Source organism: Plectropomus leopardus, chromosome 3 (assembly GCF_008729295.1).
Source record: "Plectropomus leopardus isolate mb chromosome 3, YSFRI_Pleo_2.0, whole genome shotgun sequence".
NCBI lineage: Eukaryota > Metazoa > Chordata > Actinopteri > Perciformes > Serranidae > Plectropomus > Plectropomus leopardus.
The window spans coordinates 1,113,384-1,127,931 of record NC_056465.1 but is presented as its reverse complement, the minus strand read 5'-3'; the positions used below and the strand labels follow the sequence as shown (position 1 = coordinate 1,127,931).

Genomic DNA, 14,548 nt, shown 5'->3' with positions numbered 1-14,548 from the left:
AACCTGTTACCTACTCCTAACAATGTGCTTTTATTGACATATGGCAATGGTTACGGTGTCCTGGAATGTCAACAGACACAGGAGAATACCTAGTGCGAAAAATGTTGACGTGGAAGTCCACTGACAAAGAGGTGATTTGTGGCATCTTGGAAGGAGAATGTTTTAGTTAATTCCCACTAAAGCATTTCGAGTATATGATGCTGTTAACAAATCAGAAACGGCCTCTACAAAACATTGACCATCCCAGTAATCTTCCTCAATCAAGTCTAACAAGTGGAGTGTTGTTCATGTTTTAAAGTAATGTTTGGGCCAAATCTTGCTTTATGTCTTTCAGTAATTATTTCTAGAAGACACTGTAAACATTTAGGCAACATGATTGCATTGAAAGTCAGCAGTAGTAAAAAACAATATAGCAAGACCATGCAACTATACTCTAGACACTGCAGGTCAACTAGTTAACTGTGCACATTACAATTTCAGCCCTTATTTAAAGTAATCAATATCATGTTGTGGAAAATGAAGACATTTTATTTTTTCTCTAACGTCCTGTCTGACAGAAAGGTAAATTCAAAGAACAGAGGAGTTTACAGCACAGACAGGCATGAAGTTTCCTTTGATCAGCTACTAAACTTGGAAAGCAGAAGTGGGAATACATCTGTATAGATTTATGGATGCTGCTATACATAACATCTAGCCACTACATGCTGTCCAAAGGATTAATGTAAATGTAAAGGACAAAATTAAATGATAAATGTGCCATCTACATACAGAATTAAACCTATAACGCCTTAGGTTTAAAGCACCTTAGCGTATCAGGGGTTCAACCTGTAACCTTTGACAGGGGCTTTTGAACATGCCAGGAATATTTTTACTGTGTCAAAGCAGTTGTTGAGCCAATATTTCAAGTGATGATCCTGCACTGAGCAATAAAAACATCATGACTGTAAAGATTTCATCATTTTTATTATATTCTGATTTTTTTTTATGTTTAAAAGACACAGGAAGTGGGAATATGTAACACAATACTGGATCTTACTGAAGGCAAAAATAACTTAAAAAGGACATTTTATTCTGAGAACTTTTAATGTCTAATATAAGAATGCATTCCAAGCTGATTCTGATTGGAGAATAAATGAGCCTTCATTCGATTCTGCACTGTGTGCTGTAGCTTTTGGCTGGAAAAATAAAACCATGTGCAATTCCACTGAAAGTGACTTTGATCGGGAAATGGACATAAAAAGGAGTTTCCCTTTAAGTTCCCAGTCACACTTACACAGATGTGTGAGTCTTAATTCAGTGAAATCAAGATGTGTTCTATCAAGTTAAACTGAGTTATTACTGCGATCAGTTTACATACATATAGTAAAACAAGTAATGTTTGTCAAATAAGATGGTATGCATTAATTGTGCACTTCAGCCTGTATGTGATGTTTTATGCAAAAGGATACTTTGGTGACAATATGGCCTTGTTGAGACTATAAACCCAAATTTGTTTTGTGGTATATCCAGACGGTATCCAGATTAATTTTAGAAGACTTTTCTACCATTTATCAGCATCGGGAAAAGTTGTGTGGGGCTTGTACTGCATGCAGCAGACCACGAGAGGGTCCCCACCTACGACATACGCCAACAAGCCGGTCACACCGGAGAAGAGAAATGAAACTGAAAGTACCACACGAAAAGAGGGAGAAGATCACGGTGAGCCTTGCCTAACTCGGAGTGGGAGCTGATTTCTCTACCAAGCCTTCTTCTGTCTAATGTCTGATGAAGGAGAGTGAAGTGGATGAGATGTGATTTTGGCTCACTCAGCAATGGGAGATCTGGGACTACTCTGCGCACATCTTCACAGAGCCATGATTAACCCCTAACATCCCGGATCAAGCTGTTGCACTGGATGGGCAGACATTGTTGGGAGCCATCATTCCGCTTAAGACTCTGTTGCAATTTCAAAAAATGCACTGCAGGAATTGAACGATGCCATCATCACCAGGCAACCGGATGGAATCTTCATAGTAGCTGCTGATTCTATCAACTCAACTTTCAACTCAAAGATGTAGCAGTACTTTTTGTGATGATGATAACATACGGATACAGACTTCAAGTTAGTGAGCAGAATAAGGAAATAAATTCATCGCTTTGACTCCTGCTGACTCAGCTAACTGGCTGATAGAGATTTTGAGTTAATCAATAAAGCAATCATTTATGTGTAAATATCAAAGAAATTATTCAGGATTAAGTGGAAATTATGATTTTCAGCTACAATCCGACTGCATGGACAAGCAAGACCATCTCTGCATCCATCTCAACATGGGAAGAGGCACCAAGGCAAACGTGGAGGGATTAAACACCAGCTAAGACCCCGCACATATAGATGTTCTCTGTCAAGCGTCAGGCTTTGGACAAACTAACTTGACGAAATCTGTGCTGGTATTAGTATTCAGCGGGATATCAGGGGTTGCAATGAGCTTTGGTTCACCAAAACTTGGCTATATTCTGAAGTACAAGACAGCGCCGTTCAACAAGGTGCCTCTTTTTCCATATATCGGTGTGACAGAACAGAGCAGTCTGGAAACGAAAAGAGCTGGTCTTACAGGGGTACCCAGTAGCTCACCTGGTCGATTGAATAATTGATTGGTTGGTTGGTTGGTTGGTTGGTTGGTTGATATAAGGGACAACATGGAGAACAGTATTCCATAGTCCAGACGGACATATGCAAAAAGAAACTGTCCACTGGGCTTTGAAGGCACCTCCAAACAATTAAACCTGACAGCTTGATTATTTATCATGGTCATGCAAGCTGCTCATGCAAGCTGTGTCATCAGCATAGCTACATAGTTAGTGATGCCTTCGCCTACCAAAGAGAGCCATGTAAGTGTTTGGACACACAAATCCAACCTGATCACTTGCCAATAACTATGTGGACAGTCTGTCTTAAAGATCTGATTTGTGAAGCAAATCAGACTTTTTCCTGCAGTTTGAACATATTGGCTAATAGTCTGATTCATCACTAGACTCAGATTATAGAATTGTACACCTTCAACTCATAAAGAAACACTAAACTTTTAGACAGTTGTCTGTAGGATAGCTGAATTTTAGGATTTAAAGGGGACTTAATATTTGGTCATGCAACTAATTTTTTCATATAACAATTGCATCTAAAATAAATCTATTTTTTCCCCGACTAACGTCTTTTTTGTGTTTTAATTGGATTTGACATGGATGCATTTGTCTTCTGAGCTGAGAAATATGTTTTTAAACAGTATTTAAATGCCATTTATTCTTACTTCAACATATCTATACATTCTCTGAACTCCAGCATTAAGCCAAGAAGAAAACCTTTTCTCTAGAATAAAAGATGACCAACAAGCTGCACCACAAGTCTGCAAATACATTTACCAAACACAAAGTGGGGCAGCCAGGGCTGCAATTTTCTCCAATAGTATTTCACTCCCCCTCAGTATCATAGCTCCTCAGCATTCTCCTATTAGTGACCCAGCATTAAGAGTCTTGGAAAAAGCTGTATACATGTTTGAGGCTATTTTGTTCTCCTGCACAATCTAGATTTCTGGAAGACACAGATAAGAGAAGAGTGATGTAAAAACAGTTTACTTTAAGCTCAGAGGCTGACTCAGCGGAATGATGGTCAGACAGCTGATGAGAACTGCAGCAAGCCATGCTTTGGAATTAGCCAAGACAATACTTTCGAGCATGCTGAAGAGGAAATCATGGGAGAAACAGTCACAAAATTTTGTGAGGTGAACAAATGCTTAACTCATATTATGTCATGGGCACAAATTATGTAAAGGTAATGTTCCTTCACCAAGAAGGTGTGAGGTGTGTGACTACAGCACATACTGGGCATATCTTTTTGTCACTTACATGTAAATAGTTTTGTCAAAATTAGGCTTAGGTTCACACCTGTGGTGACTGCAACTATAATCACTCTCTTTGTCTCAGTGTGTCACTACACCATGAAGAAGGCGCAAGCCGATTATTTAATTATATTTTTATATTTTTAATGTTTGTAGCCCTGTGAATTAAAGGCCTTTTATGCATTTCAAACCATTTACACCACAGTTTTTTGGTAATAAGTTCCTGCCCTTTTTTTGAAGTATTTCCTTCCATGAGCACCGGTGGTTTGAGGGACACCATGAGCGCTCCTGTTGTTTTCCTTTTTTTAGACTAAGGTTCTGTTTAAAACCTCTGGGAACCCAAATCACCCAAAACTTTCTTGATATATAATTTAGGGTTGTACAGGCACAATAAAAAGCATAAAAATATCATCAGACATTAGCCACAATTGAAATTTGAAATATAGTCATTTAAGTTTTTTTTTGTCAGTTTCCTGAAGCTGGGTTGATTTGGGCGTGGTTATCCCTGATCCACATCAATTAATATGGAAAAAGCCAATCAAAAGACAGCTGTTAGTTGATACTAATTTAACAAGCCTTACTGAAATCCCTAAACGCTCCTGTCTATAGGATGCGTTCAGAATCACTCACTGTGTGTCAGAGCACTCTGGCACAAATAGTAAATTGGGAGTGTTGTTGGAATGTACTGTTCGGTTATCCACAGCAGTGCACTCTGGGAATGTCAGAACACACTCTGGGCACTCTGTCTGGGGAAAAGGAGCAGCAAAAGTGCTGAATAGAAAGAATGTGTAATGAATTTAACCGTTGGTTAATTCATGGAGAAACTTAACGCTCCGTGGCTTCTAGCAACAGCTCTCTTATTTTAGTGCAGAGAGTCAGATTGGATTTAGAAACACAGCCAGAGTCAGAGGGCTGGAACAGACAGAGCTGTACCATGCCGACTTTGCTTTGCTTCATGGCTGTCATCGTGGAGATGAGAGAAAGTTGACAGAGGTGGAATCCAAGGAAGTGTAAATCAAAAAGTAATCTTCCACGCCCACACAGTCTGGAGAAATGCTGTTATCCTCAAAATGAGCAGATTTTATCTACGTTCTCTAATAGCTGGGAACATTTATGTTTACTCAGATTTTTGTAGATACTTAACAAGACACTTAACTTTGATATAATATGTGCATTCTTACTATTTCAAGCCACGTTCCCAGAACCTTTAAGAGTAACCATCTTTGAAAGTGCACAACCTCACATGTAAGTGAAAATGGGATGCTGAACTGCCCTCTTATGAGGATTGGTCCTTGAGGCTACCTGATGGAGGTGCATTTGATATTGGAACTATTTCTTCCAGTCCTAACCAGAACTTTTAGCAAGTGCCAAGTGACTCATCTGTCCCTCTGAGATCACTGTTAGTCGTCACAGAAGCTGTGCTAGTTTTTTTAGGACAAATGAAGACTTATGTAAGAGTTGTTTCTTTAAGGTGAATTAATGCAGCTTTAACCATCTCCTCCATGCTTGATGTAAGAACGACTCAGAGGTCTGAGCAATGACCCCCAACATAGAAACACAGTTTTCTGTGTAATGTATATTTGAAAATCTGCTCTAAAGTTTTCAGAGGTTTTGGGAATAACTGGTCAGTATCTGTGGTGATTCCAGTGCCAACACAAACATAAAGTTTGATCTCTGAGATTTGATAAGGTTATAAAAATTTTGTTATGTTTTTGTTTGTATTTTTTGTGTTTGTTTTTGCCTTGTGTTTTTTGGCGTGAAGGTTAATTTAAGGTTTATGTTCTTTGTAGCCTTTTGTGAGCTGTTGGCTCCTTACATGTACAGATCTGCTACATTTGAATAAAAATTGTTAAACATATTAAAATAAAAAAAAGTATAGTATAGTATAGTATAAGATGTTTTGTTTTGTTTCACTGCAGCATAGCCTACATTACAGGCAGAATAACAGTATCTTTTTTATTGAAAAGATTTATTATTATTGCATTTATCACCTGGTTGTTTGAGCAAAAACATTGTCCAAATTGCAAATAAAATGTTAGCTGTCCTCGCATTTCTGTGAGTTCAACTAGATAAGTTTGAACTCCTGAGATCATTTATTGTAAAGATGCTATAAAATGTATTAAGTGAGGCCTATTGCCTTTGTAGAAAAATAGAGAGGAACTACAGCGAAACCCTGGACACCTGAGATTTCCTTTCTCATCTTGCAACATTTGAGGTTCGGTCACTTTTTAGTCTGAAAAAAGAAAAAGAAAAAAAAAAGATGTTTCACCTAACACTGTTACTTTTTGCAATGCCTTTTAGTGTCACATCCCTCAAGTAATCCTTTCCTGGTGAGGAATTGTACATTTTTGCACAAAAGCACATTATTTGCATTTAACACATGCACATTTCACAAAATCTTGGAGGAACAGGCTGCACGGAACGTGATGAGATGCAATGCAGCATATACTTTAACATGAGTCGTTGAGGGAGTCAGGGTGGGGGTGGGGGGTAGCAGGGGGGTTGCACTGTGGGGTTGGGGTCCTGAGAGGGAGGCCGGGACGGGCCTGAGGCGCCTAGCGAGATGCTGGCGCAGCACGGCTCCAGTCTGCCAGGCCTTGGCTTTAGGAGGGTAAAGAGTAAAAAAACCAACCTTCCCGTTGATCTGAGTGGTGAGATTTGGATTGTATTTTTGGTTGGCGGGGTGCAATGATGATGAAGGGATTTAAGATAAAGTGAAAAAGAACAAAAACAAACAAGAGGGGCAAAATAAGGAGTAGGAAGAAGAAGACAAGGAGAAACAAAGAGAGTAAAACAGGCAAATATCTGCTTATCCATTAATGAGTGAGAAAATCACAGGAGAGACAACAGCCTGTGCGGTGAGGTGACAAGCGCCCGCACACACACACACACACACACACACACACACACACACACACACACACACACACACACACACAGAGCAGTGGACCATTACAGATAAATAGCCAGTTCTTTTTTCATTCCAGTGTCAGCACCCAGACACACAGACACAGACCCTACCACAGACAAACTATGGCACACAATCACATTGCCTCTCCTGTCCTGAACTCTGCTGCAGGCTTTGGGCCCATCAGAGTCAGTGAATTAAGGCAGCATTAGGAGGGCTGAGACTTGCTGACAACCAGACTTCATCAAACAGACAAAGCAGGCAGTTTGTTACTGCCCACATTCATTCTGGCCGTTGACTCTGAGCAAACTCAGCCTGCAAACCCTGTAATCAATGAGCACATAAACATGGCCTCTGATAGGATCAGTCAAACACTCACCTTTGAAATGTGAACTTCTTTTACCCTGAGCCCAGTCCTAACTAGATTAATTTCTGAGGAGGGACACTTGATAACCTAATACTGTGTTAATGTAGTACACTGACCATCCTGTTGGTCCACTCACCCTCTACCTCTACCCTCTACATCAAAATACTCCATGTGTTTTTATGCTGTGACTGTGGACAACAATAATCTATTTAACTATGCTAGTATTGTATTTAGATAATGGTTGTTAGATTCAACATTGAGTCGGATTTTAATGTTTTGACTGTATACAATATCATATGATACAATAAACTTTATTGTCAGTTTACACTGAAATTCATTTTGCATCCTCAAGCAGCTTCGCTCATGAAGTTCATACACAAATTAGACACAGAACTACACAAACAGCACATCCCCATAAAAAACTGACAGGACAGACTGATGTATGAACACATTCTTCAGACAGTTGTGTTTAAATGGAGGAACTCTGAATTGCCTGTTGGAGGGCAGAGTTTGTATTCTAGATTAAAAACATACACGGTGTCATCAGAGATGCTGTTAGCAAGTCTAATAACTGTAATTTAATTATTTATGCCATCTATTGCATGTCTGGAGGAGAGATCCCTTATCAGAGGTTTCTACCATTTTTTCCCCTGTTACAGGGTTGTTTTTTGTTGGTTTACATAGACTATGTGAGGGTCTAAGGGCAGAGGGATGTCTTATGCTGTAAAGCCCTCTGAGGCAAACTGTGTTTTGTGAAAAAAAACCAAAAAAGTCTGAACATGCTTTTTTTGTGGGTTGCCTGAAAAGAGTGTGCCTCAGTTGGCCAATTAGTGCAGATTTGGAGTTGATTGTATAATTTAGTATGAAGTTTCAGAGATGGGTGACTGAGCTAAGCTGTGCAATACAGTACAGAATGACATTCTGAATCAATTTATCTTTTTCTTTCAGTAATTTAATTTTTGAATGCTCTACTTATGATAGACTTTGTATTGTTAGTTTGATTGCAATAAAATGTTACCATGTCAAGTGGACTCACTTACATACTTTTTCACCGCAGACATTTTGGCTTTTTGTACCAGGAGAAGCACAAGTGTAACTGATCATTAAAAACAACTGCATCTATTTTAGTTGAGCCAATCCCAGGCTCCTGATAAGGATGATTTGTATGCTGGCTCACTGGTAGAGCTTACTGGGACACTTAAATGGAACCAAGCCATCACTGACAAAATTATTTTCACCTGTGCCTCTCCTGAGATGAAAAAAAAAAGTGGTGTGAAATGCTGTGGAAATAATATTTGGGCCTTACTGTCATCATTTACATTTCTGTAGTTATGTGTGTTTTCATGTACTTTTTCTCATAATGTTAAATAACCTGGACTAAATCAACCCAAAGCTCAAGAAGTCCTCAGCGTTTTTGAATTTGTGAAATCAGTTGGGCATCTTTTAAATTTTCACTCTTGTCAGTCTCTCTGTGCGTTGACACACAGTGTTTCCTTGATAAGCCGGAACAGAAAGATAATACCTACTAGTCTCATGTTGATTTGTTGCCTACAGCAAAGCAAGGAGTTAGAGTGTTATTATGGAGCACTGGAGTCAACTGCTGGCATGTGTTGACAGAAGACAGAATTAAAAAACAGAACAGAAACATATACAGCCTGTGTGTATGACTGACACATATGTGGAGAAGAGACCATGGACTGAGCGCTAAATACAGAGGAGAAGTAGACATGAAAAGCCAAAAAAAAGATGAAGAGCAAAAGATGGAAAAAAAAGAAACAATCTTTGATAACATATGGCATGTTGCAGTGTTTGCTCAGAAGCCAAAGTGTGAGATGAAAATGGAGACATAAGCTACAGGCACACCTGGAAAAGTTAAAGGTTAAAGCAACACAGAGAGGAAGCTTAAAAAGACAAGCAGAAATAACAAATCATACTCTATAATCTGACTTTGTTGGCTGCTGCTCTGTTTGGTTTAGTGGAGGATGCTTCTTGCAGAAAAAAGACAAAATATGTAGAACCTCTATTTTTGACAACTGCAATGCTTTAACAAATTAGCAATGTGTTGAGGCAGCAAACAAAATACCCCAAAACAGTCTTCACTTTTCACAAAGCACAAGAGAGCTTTGTGGTTTTTTTCCCCTTTTTTTGTTCAGGCAATGCTAATCTCAAGTGTGACACTCTGTTGTTGTTAGGAAATAACTGACGATGGCGTTTGTCATTCACTGTGCACAAACTCAGGTCACTCAGAATGGACATACTCAAAGTTGATTATCTAAGACCAATCAGCTGTTCTGGAACCGAAAAGTCTGACCTGACTTTCCATTTCAGGGTTCATCAACAGCTGTTTAACCTCCCCCCTGTATGCGGACTTATCACCGTTCTGAATGAGGCTGATTACTGGTGTTATGTGCAAACTTCAAGAGTTTAACAGAGTGATCTCCTGAGGTGCAGTCGTTGATGTGGAGGGAGAGGAGCAGTGAGGAGAGCACACAGCTGTCAGGGGTGCCAGTGCTGATGGTCCAAGTGCTGGATGTGATTTTTCCCAGCCTCACCTGCTGCCTCTGCTCTGTCTTTAGTTTGTTTGTGTGAATCTTGAAGTTAGTCTTGCAGTAGACCCATAGGTGACACTGATAGCATAAAGGCTTGTTGGGAGGACCAGCAATTAACTCAATAACAGATGCCAGGATGAAGATAACCAGTCCATACAAATGGTAAATGGTTAATGGACTGTACTTGTATAGCGTATATCTAGTCTTAATGACCACTCAAAGTGCTTTCACACTACATTGTCACATTCACCCATTCACACACACATTTGCACCCTGGTGGCCGAGGCTACAAGGGTTCCACCTGCCACTCAGTAACGATTCACACAACTAATCGCAATTTAAGTTCTAAAATTTACAAAATATTTTATTTATTCTACAGATTTCGTCCCTCATTTCTTAAACTGTTGTTGCTCTTTGAAGGTATTGCTTCATGCCTGGTACAGACTGAAGGAATGATTGAAAACATTATGGCTGCCCCTGGAAAGAAATTCTAATCATCAGTCAGAGAGACCCTTGATCGACGGAGCTTGTTTCCAGTTGAGCAGATGTTTCTTGGGCTTTTTTTTCTTTTCTGGGCAGTGTACTTCTTGACAGATCAAGAGGGATCTTACCTCGAACATAAAGGTTAGCCGGAGCAGAGTAGCGAGTCCCAGCGTTGTTGACTGCCACACACTCGTACTTGCCCTGGTCCGACTCCTCACTGTTCTCAATCTGAAGCGCTCCTGGAGAGGGGAATGTTACAATTCAGCTCTGCATCACACACATTCAAACAGCGCATACACACAGTGTTGGAGTAATCTGATTCAGACACACAACCACTAGTCCTTAGCCACCCATATCTTCGTCTTAATGAACCCAGATTTGATCTTTTTATATTCTGCACCTATAAGTAAAGCATTCACAATTAATGGACATTTTTGCTTATAATTTGGAGACCTACAATACAGCTACTAATTTTTGGCAATGAACAAATCTTATCAGGTTTGTTCGAGATGATCCAGGGCCTCTGTACAGCTCACTCATTACTTATAATAGTGTCGAGCTAACCCTGACAATGAAACTGGCTTGAGAGTTACAAGGCTGCAGCGCAGAACCAGCTGAGACAGCTGTTCTCATGGACTAAAGAAATTGAAAGGATAAATCCAGTAATATTCTTACTGTTTCTTGTTCCTGCACTTGGTGAGATGATCCTTCTTGTCAGCAATCACAGGCACTGTATTTACTATGTTTTACCTAAACTGTCACTAGGGAATGACATGTATATCAATCTGTATTTAAAAGCAGTCTTACAGAGGGGCTGTAGAATATTAGTACATTATTTAGGAGGAAAGTTGATTAAATATTTGTGAGCCATTTCTAGAAGCACTGGGCCTAGGGCTGAGAGCCTCAGAATGTGCAGGTGAAGTATTGAGAAACACCTTTGGGGTCTTTTTATTAAAGTTAGACAATACAACAATGACAATAAGAATATCACCAGCTATTATCCTTTAATGCATGATGGGAATTGACTAATCTGAGTATTTATTAGTTCAGATGTTCATCCCACCACATGATCATTTGTTGACATCATGGTAACTGCATCAGGAGTGTAAACAGCTGACGCAGAAGGATACCTAAAATTGCTGCATAATCTCATTCCATAGGTCCAGTCTGTGGTTGTTCATTTAAAATGTCAATTAAAAGACCTTTCAGTAAAAAAAAAAAAATGTGGTTCTTGATTACAAAAAAAATAATAATTGTGGAACAAACTCAGCAAGGTGTCTTCTCCTAAACACTGCTTCACAGACTTTTGCATTATGACAGAGAGAATAAGCAGAGAAATGTACATGAGATGTAATGTTGATGTATTAAAGACACTGAATTGTTTAAATCCAAAATTAGCAGCAATAGCTTTAAAGCTCTGATTGCCCTGATTGGCTTTCCACTGGACAGACTGTTTCTTCCATAACGTTCACTGCTTACTGCTCTAAAAGCAGAGAATACTTCTTATGTATGCTATAGATCTAATTTAGAGTTTTCATTTAGAGGACATAAAAGATCAAACTTACCTAGCAAAATGATTTAGATCCATTCATTGCATAACAACCTCACAGCATTTATACAAACATTAAATCTTCAGTTGTCAGATTGAGAGAGAAAGCATGAATGTATTTTTAGTGATTATACAACAGTGTATATTGACTGTGAATGTGACGTACATCATCATGCAGTTTTGCGACAATCAGAAATGTGCAAAAATAAATAAAATAAATTAAAATGTACATATTTCAGAATGTGATCCTGAAATGCAACATGGGATGGAATTGTAACACAATGTTAAGAACTAGTTTAAGAAAATAAAATAATCCGCGGTTGAAATAAGGTGTATGTTGCCACATCCCTGATGGATCTGGTGCAGACAGAGAGCCCAGAGATGGAGGAGGAACAACCTTCATCTGGGATGCAGGTCCTTTAACTACTCTTTCTGTCTCTCTCTCACACACACACACACACACACACACACACACACACACACACACACTCACAGAGGCGGTATGTAGGTAAGCCTTTCTCCTACATATCACATGACATCATGGCAAAATGATAATGAAAGAACAGTGCATCTATTCTCCCCTGAGATTTAGCAGAGGAGGCTGCAGACCAGTCCTCACACTCAGTACATTTACATGATGTAGAAAGTCACATTATTGTGTTAGTCCACCTAAAACTGGACTTTTAAAATACATGTAAACATGTCAGTCTGACTGAAATAATACTAAGTGGAATATCTCAAAGTTGGACTAACACAGATAATATGGAGCTACTCTTTCATGTATCCCCCTCAGTTGAACCTTAACTGACCTACTGGTGTTCTGCACATGAACTCTGCGTTTTGACCCAGAAGTAAAATAGCATAATTTCAAAGAAGAAAGCTGGGAAAAACAAAAGAAGAAGGAAAAGGGGAGAAAATTAAACAAGACGACAGTAAAAAGTAAAGGGTAGAGTATGCACGAAATGTACAGCGCCGAAAAGTTATCCATGTTGTCACTGTTTGACATGCAGCTCGGTTGCCGCTTGATAACTTGTTTGGTGTGTGATGTAATAGGTCAAAATGAAAGTACAATAGCAACTAGCTGAAAGGGGGCATATCTCCACCGACTGTGGCAGAGTCGGACATGCTTATGTCTATAAAAGGATTCCTCCCCGGTGCTTGTATACATGGGACAAGGGCAGTAGTCCAATGACTGGCCTAATTGAGCTTTAACCGCAGCTCCCATGAACTGTTCATGGAAACATACTGACTGTGAAGGTTAAAGGTAAAGGCTCTTTATTTCAAAGTGTGGGTTTGTGGTGTTCGTGGACCTGTATGGATACTGTATGTGTAAGATAAATATTGTTGGACATAATTAATGTGATGATTTCAACCAAAGTCACATTATTCTGCTACTGGTGAACCTCAGACCACACAGAGAGGTAAAGCAGAGTATTTGTTACACTGGATGTCTGAGTCTGACAGACTGAACAAGTCTGACTAGCGAGCAGACATAATTCGTGTACCCTGGTTTCCTTATGAAGTCATTTTCCAACAGATGACTTTTTCATCTAAAATTGGCACAGTGTAAATGGAATACACAGTGCTAACACTCTGTGAGCCCACTGTTGCCTGTAAATCAGCAGGAACATCACTTGGTAAGATGTCGCGAAAAAGTATTATCGTGGATAATTTTTAATATATCAGTGATATTATTTGAGAACATTGTCTAGCAAGTGTGTACTTGTCACTTGTTTTCATCTCTTCCAAGACCATACACACAAGAATGTAGTGAGGGCTGAGAACGTAGACAGAGGTGGAAATGAGGTGTGAGGAGGACGACACAGGCGATGGAGAAAATGGAGCTGTGAGAAGGACAGGAGGATGACGTTTTCTGTACCCAGCATTCTTACCTCTGATTGGTGTACCACCTGGTGAGGTAATTTGAATGCAAATAAGATTAGAGATAACCATTAGCGTAAAGAGAAGAGAAATAGTGCAACAGAGAAAAACAAGAATGGCAGGAGAGCAAAGAGAGGAAAAAAAGCAGAGATAACAATCATTGCTTTTCTACCCCGTTTTTTTTTTTAATATATATATATACATAAATTTAATTTCAGTTTAAATCTACTTTATAAAAGACAACTATGTAAAATGTTCTCTTGGTGAGAACAGTTCTCTTCAGCAGGAATGCATGTTATTTTTCCCATAAGCTCCTAAAAAAGCACAAATATGTTTTAATAATGTATTCATTCATTCCCTGCTACAACTGCCAGTCTGTCACTTGTGCATCTGGTTAGTTACTTCCATATGGTGCTTATTTGCGTTAAACACCGGTCTGTTGGCTCCGGAGCTGACATCCTGTTATGATCATAAAGCTCCTTATTCTCCATACCTGCACTGTTCCCTGACAACACTTGGCTATCAAGCACTTGACCCTCACCAACAGCAGGACTGTTTTGGTTTTAAGCCTCTCTTACATCCTGTCACAACAAGGCAGATGAGAACACAAGCTGCGTACTCTCCCACCGATGCAGTTCAAAGAAACCTGCACTCTTGTCACCTACACTGTGATGTTGCTGCCTCAGTGGTGGAGAATTGTACTATCAAGCTCCAGAATTAGAATACGTATTTTTATAACAGATGTCTTCATCTGCTGTCATCATTTGTGACATCTAATCTTCTGGGTTCAATGATGTGAGGAATATATCTTATTACAACTAATATTCCAATTGTAATTTTTAGTGCTTTTATTTTCTACAATTAAGTGTAATCACACACTGATCTAGTTTCTATGTGTAATCAGATAAAATAAGCTGATGCCCATTGTTGTAAACTTAT

The 14,548-nt window shown here is 39.2% G+C and overlaps 1 protein-coding gene across 1 annotated transcript in view; it reads right to left on the bottom strand.

Annotated features, from left to right (window-relative positions):
- Window positions 1-14,548, bottom strand: part of ptprfa (protein tyrosine phosphatase receptor type Fa) — a 223,900-nt gene that overhangs the window by 95,317 nt on the left and 114,035 nt on the right. Inside the window, 3 exon segments of the mRNA XM_042512701.1 lie at window positions 6,505-6,516; window positions 10,308-10,418; window positions 13,621-13,638. Coding sequence (XP_042368635.1) covers window positions 6,505-6,516; window positions 10,308-10,418; window positions 13,621-13,638 — 141 coding nt within the window.